Source organism: Choristoneura fumiferana, chromosome 12 (genome assembly GCF_025370935.1).
Source record: "Choristoneura fumiferana chromosome 12, NRCan_CFum_1, whole genome shotgun sequence".
Lineage (NCBI taxonomy): Eukaryota > Metazoa > Arthropoda > Insecta > Lepidoptera > Tortricidae > Choristoneura > Choristoneura fumiferana.
Genome location: NC_133483.1, coordinates 17,723,105 through 17,746,232, shown reverse-complemented (window position 1 = coordinate 17,746,232; position 23,128 = coordinate 17,723,105). Strand labels below are relative to the sequence as shown.

The following is a 23,128-nucleotide window of genomic DNA, read 5'->3' as shown; positions in this document are numbered from 1 at the left end:
TATTGAATAATGTTTTCCATCGTATTTTGTCGGAAAAGTTGGTATTTATCTTGCTTATTCAGTTAGCTTGAGTTAACTAATCTAGTTAGGTAAGCTAGAAGATAAATAGTGGATAAATACGAAATTTTCCGAAAAAATACGATGGTAAAACCCAGTGCCGGTTTTAGCACTTCCAGCGCCCTGGGCGAGATTTCCACGGCGCCCCCAACTTTTAGGAATTCCCTATAGGGTATAGGCTTCTGGCGCCCCTTTAAGACCGGCGCCCTGGACGGTCGCCCCACCGCGCCCTACCCTAAAGCCGCTACTGGTCAAACCTACAGGTGCAGGCGCGGATCTAGCTCTAAAAAAGTTTGTGGTCACAGCCACCCGAAAATTATTTTACTGTATTTTTTTTATTTTACCCACCGATCTCAATAGACCGTGAAAGTGTGTCTTCACAAGTCTATTAGGGTTGTGGGCATGCCCGTCGTGCCCACAACGGTGGATCCGCCCTTGTAAAGGTGGAAACGTTGCTGTGGCTTCGTTTTATTTAATTGAATAAGGTTTTTGCTGGCAACTCTGAGTATTGGTAGCAAAAACCAAAGTTTACTTGTTAATTTATTCGACCGGATGGCCAAGTGGTTAGAGAACCTGACTACGAAGCTTGAGGTCCTGGGTTCGATTCCCGGCCGGGGCAGATATTTGCATGAATAATACGAATGTTTGTTCTCGGGTGTTGGATGTTTAATATGTATTTAAGTATGTATTTATCTATGTACGAGTAATTATGTTTATCCGTTGCCTAGTATCCATAGTACAAGCTTTGCTTAGTTTGGGACTAGGTCAATTGGTGTCAAGTGTCCCATGATATCATGATATTTAATTGGTTGAACATCTAGTCACCGGCTATCATGTCTGATAAGAAAACATATGTCACGGTGTTGTAACATATGACATCTAAGGTTAAACGAACCAATTGCAACGCGGGTTTCTAATAGAAACTTTCTACGTATGACGAGGTATGACGGGCTACGTAGATCATATCAAATATTTTGAGTGCTTTGTCTTGCAAGTACTTATACGATACAAGAGACAACACTTCCCCAGTCACCACTCGTCATATATAAATATGTAACAAGACAAGTTATTAAGTAACGTTCATATTTTACAAGCTTAAGACTAAGTTTCATCACCGTATTGTCCAATGGAGTATGGAGAAAGTGACTTGCGGGACCAATACTCCTTATATGGATCAATACATTATCTTAAAGACACGATTGACGAGAAAGCTTTTTGTTTTGTTACGTGTTTATAATTGTTTGTCGATTGCTACCTCTCTCCAAGAAAGTGATTTGTTCTCTTTTTCGCACTAGGTACTTACTGGAAAACTACTTGTATATAGGTTATACTAGAGTTTACCCGCGGCTTCGCACGCGTATACAATTGGATCTGGTACAATTGAAATTCCGGGATTTTATAAAATTCCCCTCGGAATTCTCAAAGTTTATATCGTGGTCTTCATTGAGGTTGGTGTTAAGAACAACTGCCCAAAATGTCAAGACTCTAAACCCAACAGTTGAAATTTAAAGATTTTATCCCTATCCCGTGGGAATATCGAGATAAAAAGTAGCCTATGCGTTATTCCAGACGTGCAGCTACCTACATACCAAATTTCATGACTCTAAGCCCAGCGGTTGTAATTTCGAGACTTTATCCGTATCCCGTAGGAATATCGGGATAAAAAGTAGCCTATGCGTTATTCCAGATGTCCAGCTATCTACATACCAAATTTCATCAAAATCCGTCCAGCCATTTAAGCGTGAAGGAGTAACAACACACACACACACACACATTTCCATTTATAATATTAGTAGCATTAATGGCCTCTTTACCCATCTACGAATATATCTATGAATATGAATATAAATATATACGGCCAAAAAGTAAGTTGGCGTCATTTGCAAACCATTTTTAAACCACTTCCTGTTATCCGATTGAGCTGAAATTTGGCGTAGGTACTTTTGTAAGTTGGTCACAATACCATAAATCAGATGGTGAAATCTGGTGGTTTCCACTTGAAACAAAACGGATATGTAGTTTAGACGACAATGCAAGTACAGCCAGCAAAAAGTAAAATCAGTAAAAAAAAACACAAAAACATGCATTAAAAACACTTTTTTTTTCAGATCGGCGCTTGGTTCGAATATGTACACGTATCTCAAATTCGGCCTCCCTCGGGTGTTCCCGCCGAACCACAACGGCTCGCAGCGCTCGGGGACGCCTAAGCCCAAGACATCCATCGGCAGTGGCATGAAACCAGCACCCAGGTAAACGCGATGTTCTAAAACCCTTCCTTCCTTCAGAAGGAACTGGCTCTTTCTTTTGGTGTCCTGTCGTGTCACCACGTAAATTTAGTTTTTATTGTTAGTTTTCGTGTTATAATCTTATTACTGTCAGATGGTGGTACTGATGGAACCAAAATCATTTTTTTATCGTTCTTCTTCTAACCCTCTCCTCCCCGTAATAAGCTCCAGGGGATCCTTACGACGATTAAACCTAAAAAAAAAACACAATGTTCTCAAAATCTCTGTTTTGGCACTTCGTAATTTTATAAGTAGGGTCACTGTCAAAATTCGTGCTGGCCACTCTTTTACTTTTTACTTGTACATGTATGAGACTACAACTCGGTTATAGTCCATTAAAAATGATTTTAGTTTTTTTTTAATTTTATAAGACGTGCTTTATACGAGTAGGAGATGTATGGACGACTGAGAAGGGAGGGCCCAGACAATGCCGGTCTCTCACCGGCTAAAAAAACCGGCTGCACGTCCTTAACTGGAGCTTATTAACATTACATTGAATAGTACCTAATTAACACAATCTATGGTACATTGTGCATTAAGGGGCGTAACAAGGGGATTACTAACGAGAGTTTATTAGAATGTGATACATACAACGATTTTCAACACATTGCGAGGCAAAAAACCATAGAATAATGCTAAGCTAATTATTTCAACATGCTAAAAAAATACTGAAATTATTGCAAAACAATTTAATATAAATTTAAAATATAAAAATGACGAAGCTTCATGATGCTTGAAGTCATAACTCCCTGAAGAAAAAAAACTATACGTAAATCCATAACTCTCCCGGGAACAATTGAGACCATTGTTCTTAAGTACCTATACAGGTATGGAATAACATCATTGACGAGCAAGTGTGATGAAAAATAATTAATTATTCCAGGATACACAGACAAAGCCGGGGCGTGCGCGAGACCTCGTCGGGGTACGATAGTTCTGACAACGAGACCTCAACAAACTACAAGTACAGTCGCAAGTACAGATCTGACCCTGACTTCAGAATGCAAAACATACATCCATCATTACAAGTAAGTGAAGAAACACAAAGACTGACAAAAATACACTTTTGACGTGTATTCTAATTTGCAGGTACAGTCGAACAAATTGAACATGAACAAGGTCCTTTTTGCTACTAATGTCATGTTGGCATCTCATGCTCTTGTCAAGCAAATCATAGTGAAATTGATTATTAAAGGGTTCCACCCTGGGCCATGATTCAATTTGTTTGACTGTAAATCAACATACACACACACACACACACACAAACATCACGCCTGTATTCCCAAATGGGGTAGGCAGAGCACACGAAACGTTACCGCTTCGGAGCCACTTTTAGCAATTTTAGGTTTAAAGTTTGACAAAAACGGTACAATAGTGACAGGTTGCTAGCCTGTCGCCTACGGTATACCTTAACCTTATATCCTTTGTCGCCTCTTACGAAGTCCACGGAAGAGATGGAGAGGTGTTATTCTCACCCGACATACACACTTGTCTTAAATATACTCGTAGACCCTGGTTATATAAATAAACTTGTATTTACACTACACTACTATCCTATCATAACTATGAACATATTTTATTATAACAAAGAATAAATACTTGAACAATAAGATAGGAATAAATTTAAAAATAATTATTCTCCAAAGAGTATTCGCATCCCTAGAGGCATTGACTAGTCGGTGTCAATGTCAGCTGACCACATTAAGTTTACAAGATTGTTTGAAACAAGCTTTACAAAGCCCCAAGTTAGAATTAATCGACTTAACTTTGCCTATTTGGACTTATTTTAACTCCTTCACTTGCAGCCCCACGGCCAGGGAGTCCCTTTAGTAGCCATGCAGCAAGCGGGGCTCCGCGAGCCTCGCTGGACCAGCTCGCGGCACAAGTCAGTCAGCGAAGCCAACTTGTTGGGCATCGACGCGCGCCCACAACGCTCCGTGTACAGCCAGCGGCGGAACAGCGTCGCTGACTACGTTCCCGACAACGATCATCAAAGGTCAGTCCGGTCATTTGTATTTATTCTTATTATATAAATGGGCAGTAGGGTGATTTAGCAGTAATCGATGTTTATATCCGGTTCGAAGGACCATGTTCAACGATACATCTTAGCTACTGGAAAAGTAGTATCGTGTGTTTATGACTGTTATAAGTAAAGATCAAGACAGCCCAATCTACATATCCAGTTCGTCCAAAGAAACGGAAGACTGAGGAGCTACTACGACATTCAAAATCGAAGTTCGTATCGGTCCGTCCCTCTCACTCTCGTATTAAATAATATTAGCGTCAGTGGGACGGCAAGATCTATACGAAGTTCGATTTTTGCACTATATTGACACAATCGATAATGGCGTTTCGTACGTTGGCAGCTCTAATGTTTATAAATAATGGCGACTGAACGTGCGTTTGTTTTGACTGGTTTTTTTTGTTGATTCCAGAATACAAAAGTGGATAATATTGTAAAATACAACAAGATCAGATTGCATACGTAAAAACAATACATGAATTGCATAATTCGCTACAGAACTTTGTCAGTGTGATAATCATTTATTCACTCATTGTCCCGCTATTGTTTCTATTTTTTAGGAAATGAGGCACTAGGTTTGACTTATGTTTTTATAACACTAAAAATTTGGTTGGTTATTTGGAGTATTTTTGTATTTTTTATTTCAACTCCAAATTTGTTACTTTTACGGTCATCCCGTAAAACCATATCGAAGTAGCGTAGTAGAAAAAAGCAACCTGAGATATGTGTGCATAGGAGAAATTCGTGTCTGTACTCCTGTCCAGTGGTAGTGTAGGGGTATGGCACGCAGCACGGAATGCTGAGGACCTGGGTTCGATTCCCAGCGCTGTTCTCTTTTTCTGGTTTTTCTGTGCATCCATGTCTCAGTTAGTATTTTCGAATAAAATTTGGTTCGCGTATGGTTTAAGATACATTCGTATGTAAATGAATCACAATCAACTGCCAACTTTGCTGCTTAAAATTTCTTCTGACGCGTTCACCTAAGACCCTTTTGCTTTTAAATGTCAAACACTTTGGGAATAATTTATTGCTAATATTTCACCAGATACTAGAGGAGACTAGAGGCGTTGATTTTCCCATAGTAAAGACTTCAACGCGTTCAGCCGTTCGAGATGTGAATCAAAATGTTGACAGTGGAATACATACGATAATTTTATATACCATAAGAGCCGCTGATTTATCATCGTTTTCTTCCATTCATTATTCCTTTTTTCTATGAGCAATTGGCTATGCAAAATCACGCCTAAATGTATGCAAATATGTGGCCTAGGCCTTTTTAACCTAGATTTGAAGACGGTAGTAAAGACCAGGTCAGGATTGAAATCTTTGTCCTAACCTAACCTTAGAGCTTGTCCAGACGGAGCGTTTTGCGCGCGAGGGCACTCGCGCGTACACTCGCACGTTCCCGAGGTGTTGGAATCTATTTTAAGGATTGCAACATTAATGTTTATTTTATAATTTTTTGTACGTGGCAACCCTTTCTTGGATTCCGACAATACACGCAGGTTTTTATTAAATTTATAAAAACCACAGTTAGAATCCTATAATAAGTGATTTCTTCATGGTCCTTCGAGCCGGATACTAGAGCTACACGCACCCCGTCCAGATGCTCTCGCGATTGAAGCTCTAGTACCTCAGGAACGCGCGAGTGCCCTCGGGCGCAAAACGCTCCGTCCGGACAGAGGACGACTAAAACCAATTTATGCATTTTTTTTCAATGACAAATCTTTACCATAAGTAAACTTTGTTTCAGCTACCTGATGCCCTCATCTCACCTCGGAGGCCGTATGTCCAAGGCCGGTAGTCACATGTCCATAGCTCAGTCCCGGAAGCACTCCACTCTTCGGCCGGGAGACCATTTGGATGGCTACGCGCACTCTGCTTATATTTATCCTAACTATTATGTAAGTTAATATTATTTTGTTTTATTAGCAGGATTTACACGGCACTATTGGCTTAACGTCTTCGGATGTCTTCGGATTTCTTCGGATGGATTGGTTGGGAGCGACGTGGGGCAGTTGGTGGGTTTGAATATTGAGGCAAATTCTATTTATTGAATCAGGCGCTACTTTGCGGAGTTCCACAAACCTTTGCAAACTCGTGACTTATTACGATAGCTAAGTCTATGCTACAAATGTGTGTTCATCCAGGTCCTCCACCTACAGACTGTAAGAACAAACACAAGTCACACAAACCCAAATATCACCACCACCATACTACACTGATGCGTTTCGAACTCGATTTCATCCTCAGAGTAACACAGCCGTTCACCATGTTACCAGATGTTAGTGTGGTGGTGGTGATAGTTTTGTGTGGTTTGTGTACTGCGTGAAGACAGTTGTGGTACAAATGATTTCAGGCCTGTGTGCATGGCATGCGGGCCACACAGGCGTCTCAATTTATTTATCTGGGAGTCCTACGTCCAACAGTGGACGTCCTATGGGGGATATGATGATGGATTTGATTTGATACCCTTTCAATCTAGGTGGGCGAAATATTGCCCGTCAAGCGGGAAGAATGCAACGGAAATTAACTGATCCATATAATTTCAGGTTAATAGTTTGGAGATCACGTCCCCGGAGAACAAGTCTGCTCTGCTGGTGTCTGGACTCAGTTTCGAGGTGAAGTCTGGAGAGATACTGGCTGTACTGGCCACAGCGCAGCAAGAGGCTACGGGACTCTTGGACGTGTTGGCTGGTGTTAGAAAGGTACCTTTTGTCTGGCATCTTGCCTCGTAACACAGTTTTTGGAGATTCCATGTATATAGATTCTATGTATATAGTTTGTCAAAAAAAGATTGGGTTCTTCTTCAAAGGATCCAGAAGAAGCCCTATAGCTCTGGCTTATCCGACCGCTGGTCTTCTGCCCCTCGGCATTAGGCTGTATCTTTAGAACAGTAATAAGTCGCACCTTTAAAATTAAACTGGAATATGTAATTCGAAATTTTCTCATTTTTAAATTCAACCAGATTGTGTTTTATTTAAAGTTTATTTTGGAAATGTGCATATTTCGAATTGTTTCAGTTTAATTTTAAAGGTGCGAAGTATATAAGTAAGTATAGATAGATATATAAGAAATTTGGCCGTAATAAGAACAATCCTGTATAAGAAACGTGTTGTTTTGATTGATTAAAATAAGTTGAACTCTTAATTCTCACAGTCTCAACAAGTCTAGGAGTCTAAAGAGCTGTTGACGGATAAATGTGTTGCCGTCTCCTTCTATTCGAACAAAACAAACAGAGACGGCATCACAGTTATCCGTCAAATAAATTTAACTTTAATGGATCGAATGGCCAAATGCTTAGAGAACCTGACTGCGAAGCTTGCGGTCCCGGGTTCGATTCCCGGCCGGGGCAGATATTTGTATGAATAATCTTGAGTGTTTAATATGTATTTAAGTGTATTTATCTGTATAAGTATGTTAATTCGTTGCCTGTATCCATAGTACAAGCTTTGCTTAGTTTAGGACTAGGTCAATTAGTGAACTAAAATAATTTCCTTGCTCACCCGCGACCTTACGATAGCTAAGCTTATGCAAAATATGCGTGTTCATGCAGTTCCTCCACCTCCACACTGTAAGAACACACACAAATCACACAAACCCATCTATCACCACCACCACACTACACTGACGCGTTTCGAACTCAACCAGAGCTCATCTTCAGAGTGACACAACCGTACACCATGCTACCAGTTGTTAGGTCAAGTGTCCCGTGATATTTATTTTTCGTGACAAAACTAATGAAGGTGGACTTTTTGTTGCAGAAACTATCAGGCGACATAGTACTCAACGGCCAGCCGGTGGCCTCCTCCACACTCCGCAAGGTGGCAGCGTACGTTCGTAAGGACACGTCTCTCTGTCCGTCCATGACGGTGGAGCACACGTTGCGTTTCCACGCAGCACTGCGGAGGCCGCGCCAGAACCAGCATCAGGTCAAGATGGATGATAGAGATCGGGTGAGTCAAGGTTGAGTAAACTTAATGTTTATTGGGCCAAGAGCCTATGACATCCATACCTTCGTTATAGTATAAAGGCTGATTTTGACAGGTTAGAACGATCGGATCGGAACGGATATCAAAATCATTAAATTTCACCTTGAATTCGTTATACTATAAAACTTAGTTTTTGTTCAGGATGATATTAGAAATCACCTTCATTGCCAGACACTTTGTAGGGTTGCAACCCCCTGCCAGTCACCCTTAAAGTATGTTTGAATAGACGCCTGACGAAATAAATTAGCAAAGCTTACCTTACCTAAAAATCTTACTTCGCAACAAACTCAACAGCAATATCATATTCCAGATAAATCTTCTAATAGAAGAGCTAGGCTTGGAGCAAGTTCGAGATACTAACGTGGCTCGACTAACGCGCTCCGAGATCCGAAGACTCAACGTAGCATGTCAATTGCTACTGGACACCGCTGTACTCATATTAGACCAACCAACTAAGGAGATGGACATCTTTGACACGTTCTTCTTGGTCGAGTATTTGAGAAACTGGGCTAGTACCGGACGCGTTGTTATTATGTCGCTGCATCCGCCGACTTATGAGATCTTCGCGATGCTAACCAAGGTGAGTTTGAAAAGTAAATAAAATAATTTCACAACTGCTTAGATCCTGCTTAAAACTTCTATATGTTAACACTCTCGCAACTATAAAGCGTTTTGATTGTGATATGGTTCCTTATTATGACGTACTAGTAGGTTTTTTTTAAACTTTACGCTACAATCACCCATGTGCTTAGCTGGTTAGTTAAGAATGTCTTGATACCTACCTGGAGGGTTCCAATTATGCTAGAAAAGCTTACTAAACTCAATCAAGAGGTCTTCAATGGTCCTTTCAACCGGCTTACTTTTTTCCAGGTGGTGTTAATATCTGCTGGCAGAACAATGTTCAGCGGGTACAGAAGAGACATGTTGCCATATTTCGCCTCTATCGACTATCCCTGTCCTGCTTTCAAGAACCCTTCCGATTATTACTGTAAGTAATAAAAAAACCGTCAATCCTTAAGGCATAGACACAACATACTAACGTTTAAATTTAAGTGTTTATGTACAACATGGGTTCGCGTGGCAACAACGACTCGGTCCCCTCATTCTGAGAGAACTCCCTGCAGTGGGACGTATATGGGCCGAGATGATGTACAAAAAATTGCATGTTCTTAGAACCCCAAGTAAACTATATTCATGTTCTCTGTACAAGTGAAGCCGGAATGCAAAAGGTCAATTTTGTCTTAACACTAGTCTAGGCAGGCTCCAGAGCCTGCACAAAAGGACCAATTTTTGAATGATCAGATTCCGCTATACCTACTTCAGATGGAATCACTGAGATTGTTATTAACCTGACCCCCCCTTTTCCAGTGGACCTGGTAACCCTGGACGACCTGTCTGCAGCAGCCATGCTGGAGTCCTCGGGCCGCATCGAAGCCCTAGCGAGCGTGTTTGCGGGCGCGCAATCCCCACCGGAGCCTCCACCACCGGTCCCGCTTCCTGTACCCATCGCAAGACCCAATGTCTTTGTTCAGGCCTTTGCTTTAGTCGAGTAAGTTTGAGAAAGGCTCAACAGTACAGAGGCCTCATTGTCTAACAAACTTAGAATCACAATCGTTTTCACCACTTCTTTCTATCACACGGTATAAGACGAGGGTAGAAAGAGATGGTGAATGCGATCGCGAACGTCAGCTAGTTAGACAATACGGGCTCGTGTCGATTCACAAGAGTGGATTGAACAAAAGTTATGTCACTTATTCAATAGAATCTGTCAATTTTCTAGACATCGAAAATACAATTTATTGAATCAGGCGTTACTTTGCGGAGGTCCATATCAATGAACTAAAATAATTTCCTTGCTCACCCGCGACCTTACGATAGCTAAGCTTATGCAAAACATGCCTTGACAGTAAATAAATAAAAATCAAGGTAGTTTTGAAGGACGGTTAAAAAATTTATTAATAATTTGTGGGTAGTTTTGTTTTGTTTCATAAAACGTATGTGGGTACTTGGGGAGTTACAGTGACAAGTTAAAACGGTGGTTGTGGTTCGTTAGTCTAACAACTGGTAGCATGGTGTACGGTTGTGTCACTCTGAAGATGAGCTCTGTTTGAGTTCGAAACGCGTCAGTGTAGTGTGGTGGTGGTGATAGATGGGTTTGTGTGATTTGTGTGTGTTCTTACAGTGTGGAGGTGGAGGAACTGCATGAACACGCATATTTTGCATAAGCTTAGCTATCGTAAGGTCGCGGGTGAGCAAGGAAATTATTTTAGTTCATCGAAAATACAAACTGAAACATAGATGCACAGAAAAACCAGAAAAAGAGACCTGCGCTGGGAATTGAACCCAGGTCCCCAGCATTCCGTGCTGCGTGCTATACCGCTACACCACCACTGGACAGGAGTACAGACACAAATTTCTCCTATGCACCCCATATCTCAGCTTGTTTGTTTCTTATTTAGTTACTTAAGCAGCGACACTAGCGACATCTATGCTTTAGCCCTCATCGAGAAACTTTCAGCACCCCATCAGAACTAACCGCTCACCCGGACAAGAGATAAGTAATAAAGAAAACCGCATTCAAATCGGTCCACCCGTTTAAGCGCTACGGTGCCACAGACAGACACACATAGCGGTCAAACTTATAACACCCCTCTTTTTGCGTCGGGGGTTAAAAAAAGGATAAGTAACAAAATTTGGAGTTGAAATAAAAAATTAAAAAGACTCCAAAAACCAATCTTAATTTGATTGCTTAATAACGACATCTCTTGTTAGTTCTGGGGAACCTTAACAGTAGGTACAACACAACGTACAATGCCCGACATCATTAAGCCGAGTTTAGACTTGCAAGAAAAAATCGTGCAAGTTGCATTACATTGCGGCGCTCGATTGCCCACTACAAACTCGTTTTCTTTACGGCCTCGCAATGTAATGAAACTTGCACGATTTTTCTTGCAAGTCTAAACTCGGCTTTACGCTTAATAAATTTGAGTTAAATAATTGATTATTCAAACCCCCTGCCTGTTTCAGAAAAAGTCTGGTGTTCACACAAATGACGATGCTGTCCAACGTCGTGACGAGAGTACTTATCGCAGCCATTATGTCTCTCATTACCGGAACCATATTCTGGGACCTACCGACCACTGACGCTAAGGTAAGCTAATCTTGAGCTTTAAAGATTTCCAGCTCACATAGACATTAAACTCTGTATCAATCTATGTATAGAAAGATCCCTGATAGGTTTAAATTTGATACTTATGTGTCGCGTCAAGACTAAGGGCTTATTTCACTATTCTTTGATCATCATCATATCAGCCATAGGACGTCCACTGTTGGACATAGGCCTCCCCCATAGACCTCTAGTTGCCTCAGTTGGAAGCTGCTGGCATCCACCGTGAACCCGCGACTTTAACCAGGCCATTCCTTCATCTCGTTGGTTTAATCTTTGATAAGTTCTGTTAATTAATGATACGGATGTCTATGATACCATCTCTGTTTGTTTTGTTCGATTTTACTGAAACGACATTACACATAAAATAACAGGAATTGAACAGAGAACGGTAAAAGAGGCCCTGAGCCAACTGAGTAAATTTTTCTTGCAGTTTACGTAGACGACTTTATTTGTCCCCAGCTAACTCAAAACGATCGCATTGGCTTCCATTACTCTGTGATGTGCTTGGCGATGTGTCCGCTGCTGCTTTGGCTGAGCGTGCGAGAAGCGAGCTCCATGAGGCGGCATGTTGAGCGCGATGTTGCTGTTCCATTGTACTCGAGGGCCGTTTTCATGCTTTACGATGTAAGTGAATAGAATATTTTGTAGCAACCCTAGCCCTACCTAGTCTTCAAATAGTAAATAGAGGATGCCAGATTCAACATCGCGCTATCGAACTTTCTTAATAAGGGTTTTTATAGCAAGCTAGTTGGCGCTAGTACTTAGCATGAGGTCCCTTTGACAAGTTTGACATTAATGACGTCACTTTTTAACCAACTTTATTGGCTTTATTTGCGGATATTTATTGAAGTTGTCTTAGAATGTAAGTTATTTGACTGGGAAAACTGAGAATGCAGATATATCGAAAAAATGTTTCCCAGATTTATTACAAAATGTTATCTCAATATTTTTACAGCAATTTCTGGAGTTATGGTCGGCTGTTCTGACGTGGTTGGCGTACTTGGTCCCGAGCTACGCTATGAGCGGATTATATGCGCAGACGCCAGGCTCCTTCGATGGATTCTACATATATCTAGGTAAGCAACACAACTAGACAAGTGACAGTTGAAGTAAATTCTTGCTCACACTTAAAGTTAATATTAGGTGACGAGAAACCGTTTCTTCGATGCATTAACATCACGGCTCTTTCTCAGATTGTTGTCAAAACGATTTCCTTGTAAAAACTCTATTGTACCTAATCATTGGGCATCCTGGGGTGTCTTGTTGCTGCACGCATCTTATAAGGGTGTTAATAGCTCGATCTGTGGGTACTTACAATAGAATACAATACAATATCTCTTTATTGGACACCAACACATAGCAAGCAGTACAGAAAACAGGTATATACACAGTCTTTCTGAGGTATGCAATAGGCGGCCTTATCTCTTCAGAGCGACCTCTTCCAGGCAACCTTTACAATGGAATGGATGGAGAAGTAAAGAATAATTTTGGGTACAACTAAGATTAGAGATAAAATTACCTAAGTAGGTAGCTTGACACAATACTGCCTCTCTTTCATCTACGCTGAAAAGCCTTAGATTAAGAAAGGTATTTTCTAAACTTTCAGGCTACACAGCGCTCTATCTAATAGCGATCCAAATGCTCTTCCGAGCGGTCGTGTTCCTGGTGCCAATGGAGAAAACAGCTGCTATCATCGGTGGCTTCTGCCTCCTACTAAGTACCCTGGTCAACGGGGCCATGCTGCATCAGCAAGACTTGCCGCAGTACTGGAGGTGGTTGGAATACGTCTCGCCATCGCGCTGGACGCTGCCTGAGATACTTCAGAAGGAAATGAGCGAGACCGCTTTGAAAACTAGCATTAGTAAAGAGATGAGGTGTACTAATAAACAGGTATGTTTCATGTGAAAAATTTATATTCCTTTTAAAAATGGTTTAACATTTTGGGGCTGCTGCGCCGTAAGCACACTGAGAAAGATTTAGGAAGGGGCAAACGTGGGCAGATTTTGGAAAGGGTGGTCTGGTAACAGGTGTTTCCGTAGATCCTCTATCTTTAAACTTTGATAAAAGTACCTTTGATTTGGAGGGGGGGTGGTCCTTCCACGTGACCAGTTCCCCTCGGATCGCCACAGATAAAGAGTCCATTAAGTAAGCAAAAGCCAGTAGCATTACATAATGCCAGTAGCATCACACATTCATTGCCTTTATCTGTATTTAGTCTATGCCGTAACTAGAAGTTTTTTTTTGTGGCCCACTGACCGGCAATGGAACTCTTGACAACTTGAACTCATCCAAAAATATTTCTTTATTCCAGAGATATCAGGACATCATAGTACAATCACCTTGTCCTCCGCCCAACGGCACGCAAGTCTTATCCAACTTTGAGTACCTTCGCGGCGACAAAACCTGGGAATGGACTGAAGAAAGCTTCCTCGTAGCGCTAGCAATATTCTACGCTGTGTTCGCTTTTATAGCTATCTTAGCTTTTGTCTGTGACTGTACTAAGTATGTCAGGAGAAAGGAAAGGCATAGTATGAAGGGACACAAAGTCACTGTCAATACGCCTTGATAATTGTTTTCTGCTGCAGCAATAACCGAGCTTCCCATTGGTCGTAATTATATTGTACGCGGATGACGTTTGGTTTGACAACCAATCAGGGAGGAGTGTTGATTCTCAGGATCGAATTCTATGGGTTGATGCCAATTTATATTCAGGTTTGGCATCTCTAATAAGTACCTAAAGCCAAATTAGTATTATTGTCCTGATGTTTGTGTGATTACATGAAATGCAATGAAATTTCATAATATTCCAGCCAATATTTGGCCAATTATTTATTCATGCTGGCCAATGAATTGGCTCCAATACCAATACTGTACCCGATAATGCAACCGTGAAGTTGTACGCCAAATCAATAGGGAATCCTATCATTAAGTCAGAATGAAATGGGAAAACATCACATTGTACTGGAAGATTAATATTTTCCATATAATTTGATGCTAAAATATAGTGAAAAAGTGTAAAAGTGTAATTGTAGGTAATGAAAGTTTTGGATAAAACTGATTAAATGCAAGGACAAACTCTGGCTAGTCCATGAAGTATGTCCAACATTTGAATCATTTGAATGAAGTTAGAAAATGAGTGAAAGTAACGATTTGTCCAATTTTGTATCACTAGAAATAAAATTAAATAATGAATGTACAAAGTAATTATTAACATTAACGATAAATTTAATAAACTTATAGAAACTATGGAAGAGTCCTTTTACAATGATCCCTATCCGTGGCACTTATGTAAAGCCCACTTTTTAAGTGGACCTGTAAGTAAAATCTTTCAAGTTGCAATACATTGCGAGGTGGTAAAGCGAATGAGTTTGAAGCGGCCAGTCGAGCGCCGCAATCTAAATAATCTAATGCAACCAAGAGAAAATCAACAACATTTTTTGCAACTCTAAACTGGGCTTTATGGAGTGAAGTCAAATTGTGGATGTTTTTTTTGACGAAGGTTTATATACGCACTGGCACAAGGATTATTGTAAAATGCGTCAACCACAATGCAAAAGGCTGACTATGTAATGTCTTCCGTCCTTTAAAAGCATGACTATTTGTATATTAAAATATGCCGCATGCACGTCTTAGGTTAGCTAGATGATTATCACAAGTGTACTTAATTTTTCCTTTTTCTTCACAAATTTTTAATACAAAAACGTGATGTTTATGGAATAAACGATCGTTTAGCTTTTTCTTCTCTACCTCTTACCTGTAGAAAAGTGTACAAGCACTTGGGAGCAGAGTTTTTGATATAATACCGGTAAAAATATTATTCAAAGGTGACAAAAATTGGCGTATCCTAAATTTATCGAATAAAATTTTCGAATACTTATAAGCACCTGGGCGACCGAACCTCTACAATAAGCGTTTTCCCAGAGATAAGACCAAGCTAGATCGATTTGTCATCCCTGAATACCCCCCCCCCCCCTACATACTACATTTCAACAAAATCGTTGGAGCCGTTTCCGAGATTCTGATTATATCCAATGACAGGTAAACTCGCGGTGACGTATGACGTATGTATACAAGAATTGCTCGTTTCAAGGTACTAAGTACTAGATAGATATAAAGCAAAGCCAAACATGTCATGCGCAATGCGAATTTTTTGAAAGGCACGAAACTATCTTAGCCAATAACAAGGCAGTACGTTTGCGCGGGTAAAATCCTGACCTGCCATTGGTCAAACGTTCGCGCGCCATTGCGGTGGTCGCCATTTTGTTCGGCGTCACGTCACACGTCACCGCGAGTTTACCTGTCATTGTATATTCAATCTTGCCCCTAGCACAATAAGGTCTCTATTGCATTGGTGGTAAATGTTGTCAAACGGACCTTACGATACTAGCGCCAACTAGCACGTCACAACCCCCCCCCCCCCCATTCAATGTTTTGTAAATAGTTGCAAACACGCGCTGAGCCTTTATCCTAAACTCTGAACATACCTTTATTCTAGCATTTTCTATCTACCTACTGTATGTATAACTAGAACTGTACTGTATGTATTAAGTAGATAGTTTAAAGGAATAAAAGTGGAGCCATATCATTTAGATACTTATTTAGAAATCGTTAAGTTACCTTAGTGTCGGCATGTTATCGCATAATAAAAATAATTTTAATTATAAACTGTTTAATTTCATTCCATGATTACATAATACATTGATTTAAGAAAAATTGCAACAATGATTTTAATAAATAAATAATAAACTAATTTAGCATTATACATACATAACTAAAATATTTTAACAGCAGGTACTTACATGTCACTTTAAACTTTACACAAACGCAAATAAAGTTGAATTTGGGTCAACAAGTTTTTGTACCTTCAGCATGGAATAACTCGTGGTATCGTTTGCAAATTTCACAGATACAGGGTTTGATGTTTATTTTATCGTATTTCTTTGTTTTTTCGTGTTTTTCTTCTTTAGGATGTCTCTCGTGACCACCTTCGTCTATGTATCGGCTCTCCAGTATTAATTTTTGCATTCTGTCTTCATTGGCAATTGTGTTTTCTTCGAATTCGTTTGTTCTGAAATTGTGATTGAATTTTCTATTTAACTTGACAAGTTTATTGGAGTGAAAACTTGCAAGTCACTTTCACCTATTGACTTGGAATTAGGTAGGAATATGTAGTTAGGGTAACAATGCAACCATATTTAACAAAAAGTACCTACAGCAGAAAGCTTGTGGGTCTATCAACTTTTTCTTGTCAGTCACTCGTTGCTATAGTTACGGTCTCCCGAGTCACTCTTTAAACCGTAAATTTATAGAATTAAAATTTGCCAAACACGCATTTTTGTGGTAGTTTTAAGCTCCTTCTATAATTGGTCATCTAAAAAGCATGTTAGCATAATGCATGGTAGCATTTCTTCTATTAAACTGTACTACTTTTGTCCCCTCGCTGACGGGACAGAATAACAACAAGAAACAGTCGATCCACCCTTGTAATTTTAATGCGATGTTAAAAAACTTAGTTGTCAACTGGTTAATACGCAAAAGCCTAGTAAAGGCATATATGTATGAAGAAGACACATTTTTAGACAAAAGGATAAAACTGGCGAAAAGTCCGATCTACCTTTTTTTTTAATCAACTATTTTCACTGTTTACTTTTACTTATTTGACACAGTAAACAAACGTATAACTAATAAAATAATGTACTCAGATCAGACGCTATTATCTACCTAGGTAGTCAATCTTTAATCAATCTTAAAAATAACTAGTTAAACTACCAAACTAGTCCTAATGCTATGTCCAAGTATCTTTTACGACCATCTTGTGATAGGCCGTCCCGCACCAAATGTTGTCAACTTCTTCACTCCTACAGTAAACACTGCACTACCCAACATTACACTGATATATCCAAGCACCCTTTAACCTCTTCACCTCCACAAAAAAAACGAAGTTGCTGTGTACGCCACAGAAAAACCAGCGACAAATAAACTTGACTTTTAATTCCATTGCAGAAGGATTAATTTCGAGTTGAACGTCGGTTATGTATAGATGACCGTGGCTTGGAATGTGAGGTATTCCATTGGCTGTCACGACTGGGTAACTCTGGCGGTGAAGAGGTGTGGCCAACCTTTTCAGTTCTACACTACAATGCTAAATCTTAAGCACCCTTGTATACCTTTCACTATCATCGTATTTTACTTCGTCTTTCGTACTGGTACACTCACCAGCACAGCATCTGACACAGCAAAGCGTGCATTTTGATACGACTCTATTTCTAGGGTAGGTAGGATAGGACAGATATTTTTACACGCTCCGCTGCGGCAAATACAAATGCAGATGACCGTACTGGTTAGAAAGATCTCTAAAGCCATCTAATAAATAAATAAATAAATTTAATTTTAATGCAAATAATGCAGCGCAGCGTAGAACGTCCACGAACGAGATGGACGGATGGCCTAGTTAAAGTCGTGCGTGAATCCACCATAAATGGATGCAAGCCGCTTCCAACCGAGGCAACTGGAGGTCTATGGGGGAAGCCTATGTCCAACAGTAGACGTCCTACGGCTGGTATGATGATGATGATGATGAATACATCTACGTCCAAGCACCCTTTAAGCTCATCGTATTCCTGTGAGTCGGCAGCCCCGCGCCAGGTCTGGTCAACCTTTGGCATCTCCATGTTATAGACGCAGTAGTCGCGGCGGCAGGGGCGGCGCGACTTGCGTGGCGACGTGAGACGCATGCGGACCCCTGACTTGCTGATGGGACTGGGAGAAGGAAGGGAGGGATTTAGAGCCTGGGGGCCAACTATTAAATTCGAAGTTCGTATCGTACCGTCCCTCTCACTCTCGTGTTAAATAATATTAGCGTCAGCGGGACGGCAAGATATGAAGTTAGAATTTTGCAGTTCATAGTATAGGGCCAGTGCAGGAGCGGTCTGGAGTTCCGCGTTCTGAGTTCTACGTTCTTTAGGTTTTTTTTTTATTTGAGTCGCCGGGCCAAAGACAAAAGGTCCTTGCTTTTATTTACTTGTTTTGGTTTTTAATTTTATATGAGGTATAAGTGAGGGCGTGCAGTTGGGAAAAATCTATAATGGACGACTGGGAAAGGACGACCCAGCCAGTACCTACATTGTTGCTTGCTGGACTCATTCTTAGGGATGCCAGAAAGAGGTTTGCTTAACATTGCTACTGCTGAGACTCGCTGGTTCTACTAAAAAAAATTGTTCCCGCAGAATAGTGACAAATACATTCGTCGCGGACGAAGTCGCGAGCTACAGCCGTTATTCCTATAAGTGGGTATATTGAGTGGACAATCTAAAATAGTCTGAAATCTTACTTAGGACAGGAACATTGAGCCCTCGGCTCGTCCTTCGGTTCCACGAAGCTGCCGCACGATCTTGAGCCAGCAGATCGTGACCTCGACCTTGATCTTGACTTGGTGATCGACAGCGGTCTCTTTGGGCTATTAGCGTAGCATTTTTTCCTACAAAAATGTAATTTTTATAAGTACCTCTAGATCTAGAAGTCTAGAAGAAATCATCGAACAGAAATGTCCCAATCCAGCTTCGCTCTCGTGGAAGAATAAAAAATTTGCTAGCTCTCTATTCCGCGGGAATTTAGAAAAATCTGCTTGGTGCAATCTTTATAATAAGGAATACCTACATCTGCCAAATTTCCAGTATCTAGCTCTAGTGGTTTAGACTCTACGTTGTATACGAGTCACTCAGTAACATTATTTTATAGATTACAGCTACAGAGCATCAGACTCTCCGCGTTGCTTGCATTTTGCTTAGTTGTGACTCTAGTCAAAGAACCGGCACGGAGCGGAGGAAGCGCGGTACGAAAGGGATAGCGAAAGAATGTCGCCTCATTTTGTCTCACCTGTGATATTGTGCTGAGTGGCAGACAGGCTTCTGTCGCGATCCCTCCACGCTGGAACAATGGCAGGGCCGCAATTTCATCGCGCTGTAACACATACTCGTTGGCTCGTTCCACACCTCGTCGATGCGGACCTTCGTTGTTATTTCAATCTTCGGTGCCAATATACCCTGAGGATAAGAATAAGGTTTGGTATGTTAAAGTTCAGAAATTTGTACCTACAACATATACACACACACACAAACATTACACCTGTATTCCCAAATGGGGTAGGCAGAGCACACAAAACGTTAAAGTTTTAAGTTTGACAAAAACGGTACAATAGTGACAGGTTGCTAGCCTGTCGCCTACGGTATACCTTAACCTATATCCTTAGTCGCTTCTTACGACATCCACGGAAGAAATGGAGAGGTGATATTCTAACCCACCACACCACATGGCCACATGGCACATGGCTTTTAGGGATAAGTTCGCCTTTGTACTCTTTTGTTTTGTTGTTTTCTTTTTGTATTATTTTTGTGTTTTATGTACAATAAAGTATTTACATACATACATACACATGGCTAACCTACAACATATATGAAAATAGAACCTAATATAGGGTTCCATTAGTAGGTCAATATGAAACGTAAACATAGAAAGCGAATAATGCAGTTTTAAGGGTACTTTGGGTAAAAAAATATATTTTTAGTCAGCAGTTAGATTATAAGAAAATATCGGACACATATCTTTCTGTCGTCAACCAACAAAAACATTAGTGCAATGAAGGGCGTCAAATTACGGAAGTGGTGGCCAGTGCGACACTTTTTAGCACGGCGTGACGTCACGCGGAAATGATGAGAATAAATTGATAGGCATTTATTAATAATTTCCCAATAAAAAAGTGTTAAAAGTAACTTACTGATTCAGACATTTCACATTACTTTGCAGGAAGTCCATACTATGTACCTTGTCTGAATTTGATTTCATGCAGAGAGTTATAAAATACTCACAGGAAAGTCTTTGGCCCTCCTCATGAGTAGATCCACTCCATCATTCGAGCACATGTTAGGAGGGAAGAGCACCTCGTTCAGGGACCCGAGGTACTGGGCCAAAATTACACACTCGCTGGTAGCACAATCTTGGCACCATTGCACCAGCTCACAGTATATGGTCTCATCTCCTGTTGTTCCCAATTACAAAAATTAATTAAAACACAAGCATGTGAAAGAAAACTGCTGAAATGAGAATGCCTATGTCAATATGAGTATTTTATGCTTGTTATTTCATAGTTAACATTTAATGGTCATAACATTAGGTAGCCTTTTGCTAACTTTTTCATGTTTCACTTCAAAAAAAAATCAAATAAGATTTTACTATTGATGATAAAAAAAACTAATAATATATGCATATATTTATATGCATATATTATTAGTTTATATTAGTAGTTATGCATATATTTTTATGCATATATAGCTTTGCTTAGTTTGGGACTAGGTCAATTGGTGTCAAGTGTCCCATGATATTTATTTATTTATTTATTTTACTTCACCCCACTGTAGATTTTGTCCCAAAATTTTCCTTTCTGATTTATACCTAGACGTGGATTTCAACCAATTTCTAGTAGCAAACATACCTATTTAATTCAGTATGTCTTTGGTATGTTAACTTCGCACATTGTGAATTAGTGTTATTTATTATTAAAATCAGAATCATCCTAGAATCCTGAGGAATAGGCATATTCATATAAGCATAATAATTGAGGTCATTGATCTTGTGTTGCACTGCACTATCAGAGCTTATCAAAGCTTATAATAAACTTACACACAGTAAACTGATTGAAAGCACTCACTTAACAAACAACAGATATTACTCAACGTGCAGCTTTCCTGAAATCTTTTTCTGAAGTAGAACACATCCCTGAATGTGAGCGGGAACATCGGGGGCAGCATGCAAGTCTGGTAGCTAGTGCCGAGGGCAAACACGGTAAGTGACACTCTGCCATCTTGACAGAGCCAGACTCCTGGGCAGGACACCTACGGAAACAGATTAGATTATTATGTACCCAGCAATCTCTTATGATGTCCAAAAATTACCTCCTTACTGTTTACGTTATTCAAAAACAAACATGATTACAAAATTTAAGTTTTCAAGATCTAAGGTATTGATGAGTCAGTCAGTCATGTCATGACATAAATTCACAGCATATGGAGTTAATCTTCATTGTAACACATCAACTATTAGTTCAGAATATTCAGTGTTTATATTTTGTAGTCAGTTTGATACCATGTAGCTTGGATAACCTAACCAAGTTAGAAAATTTTAAAATCTAAAGTTCAATATCTCAAAATTGGTTGAACTGGTTCCAACAAACAGCTAAGAACCAACGCAAGAGAACTCACTTTCACATAAAAAAAACACATTTAATAATTTGAGAGCTGCGATGCCACAGACAGATAAACATTGGTGTCAAACTTACGCACCCCTCTTTTTGCGAGGGTGTTAAAAACTAAAGTTCGGTCACGGAGCACGAAGAATTTCGTACAATGACCTTTTACTATATGTCTCTGTCGCTCGTGTGTAAATATTTGCCGTTGTGCTCACACACATGTATTTGTACAAATGCGCCTTCAATAAATGATCACGCACAAATGACAGAGACAAGTATTGAAGGTCATTGCGCGAAATTCTTCATGCTTTGCGACCATACTTTAACATAATGTTCATGCTAGTGAGTGAGTGATGCTTGCTTACTTACGAAATACGCCTATTGGCGGAAATATTTGAGCGAGCAAAATGAGATGCATATTTTTTATTTCTAGTGAGCGACAGAGATGCCAAAACCGCAACAAGTGACATTTTCAAGCTAACAAAGTGAACGTTTAGAATATGCAGAAGTCTATACCACGCGCCATATAAATCTGCCTAAAAGTTCATTACTTAATACTCAGTTTTAACGCATTTTTGAGATAATTTTTAATATGCGACGTCTTTATGTTACTCTCGGATTGTGTTCGAATCGCTTAACGGTATAGTGCCTATTCAATTATTGGAATTATACCTTTAGAGTTTTTGTGGTACTAGTCGTGTCAATGAACTTTTAGGCAAAGTTAGGCGGCGGAAGGTATACCATACCCCTTAGCCATCGAGCTAACAAGTGTAAAGTAGCAATGACCAAGCAATGAGTATGGAATTTATAAACTTACCCTCTGTATATCTATTTCTACAGTCAGCTCAATTATTTTCGGCATTTTAATGGATCACATCAGGGAGCAACCAAATAATTGTTAGTCGTCCATTTCAAATTCAATTTATTTTAACTAAATATTAGCTAATTCATGATTTTCGTTCGATGAAATCAATCAAAACAAAATCTCTCCCCGCCCCAATTTTGACGTTGACAGCAAGAAGATTGTTTTCCTCGATGCATTTATCATTCAACTTTCGGAGTATATATGTATTTCATCCCGTAAATATTGAGTAACCATATAAGAATTTACTTAAGTGTCCTTAAAGATTTACAACAAAAACTGCATAAGAGCTACATAGGACCAGTAGCAAAAAATGCTGATAAACTAAATTTTCAGCAATGTTTAAAAATATATACTGTGTAAAGTACAATTCAATAGAATCTGTCAATTTTCTACATATTTAAGACACCCTATCGTGGGCACACTTGATTATATATGTCCCTGTTGTTGCAATTATCATCTAAAAGGAATCAAAAAAGAATAATAGTCACATTACAAAG

The 23,128-nt window shown here is 39.8% G+C and overlaps 2 protein-coding genes across 4 annotated transcripts; one reads left to right on the top strand and one right to left on the bottom strand.

Moving 5' to 3' along the window:
* Positions 1-2,165: 2,165 nt before the first annotated feature.
* LOC141433530 (uncharacterized) lies at positions 2,166-14,827 on the top strand (the record flags this gene model as incomplete). The annotated part of the gene is given in 14 exon segments (XM_074095603.1): positions 2,166-2,306; positions 3,226-3,370; positions 4,148-4,338; positions 6,119-6,269; positions 6,918-7,073; positions 8,130-8,321; positions 8,668-8,937; positions 9,228-9,345; positions 9,726-9,906; positions 11,385-11,508; positions 11,986-12,150; positions 12,482-12,602; positions 13,133-13,416; positions 13,838-14,827. Coding segments are annotated over 14 exon segments (2,494 nt in total), but the record flags the coding sequence as incomplete, so codon positions are not given.
* A 1,351-nt stretch (positions 14,828-16,178) lies between these two features.
* On the bottom strand, positions 16,179-22,965 carry LOC141433534 (spermatogenesis associated 6-like protein). Of its 3 annotated transcripts, none has more exons than XM_074095616.1 (7): positions 22,584-22,965; positions 21,230-21,413; positions 20,391-20,560; positions 19,402-19,568; positions 18,857-19,003; positions 18,127-18,285; positions 16,179-16,594 (listed from the first exon to the last, which is right to left on the bottom strand). In XM_074095616.1, the coding sequence occupies exons 1-7, from the start codon at positions 22,626-22,628 to the stop codon at positions 16,372-16,374; spliced, it is 1,095 nt and encodes a 364-aa protein (XP_073951717.1). In that variant the 5' UTR covers positions 22,629-22,965; the 3' UTR covers positions 16,179-16,371. The 3 variants fall into 3 exon arrangements, with proteins under 3 accessions (XP_073951717.1, XP_073951718.1, XP_073951719.1); XM_074095617.1 differs by lacking the exon at positions 22,584-22,965 and adding an exon at positions 21,780-22,092; XM_074095618.1 differs by lacking the exon at positions 18,127-18,285 and having other exon boundaries at positions 22,584-22,950.
* Positions 22,966-23,128: the final 163 nt, after the last annotated feature.

What these genes read in the sequence shown, in the direction of transcription:
- LOC141433534 (XM_074095616.1), bottom strand. Translation starts at nt 22,628, where the DNA reads ATGCCGAAAATAATTGAGCTGACTGTAGAAATAGATATACAGAGG. An exon ending in TAGAAATAGATATACAGAGG is followed by an intron (nt 21,414 to 22,583) that starts GTAAGTTTATAA and finishes CTGTTTCCGTAG; the next exon opens with GTGTCCTGCCCAGGAGTCTG. An exon ending in TAATATCTGTTGTTTGTTAA is followed by an intron (nt 20,561 to 21,229) that starts GTGAGTGCTTTC and finishes TGGGAACAACAG; the next exon opens with GAGATGAGACCATATACTGT.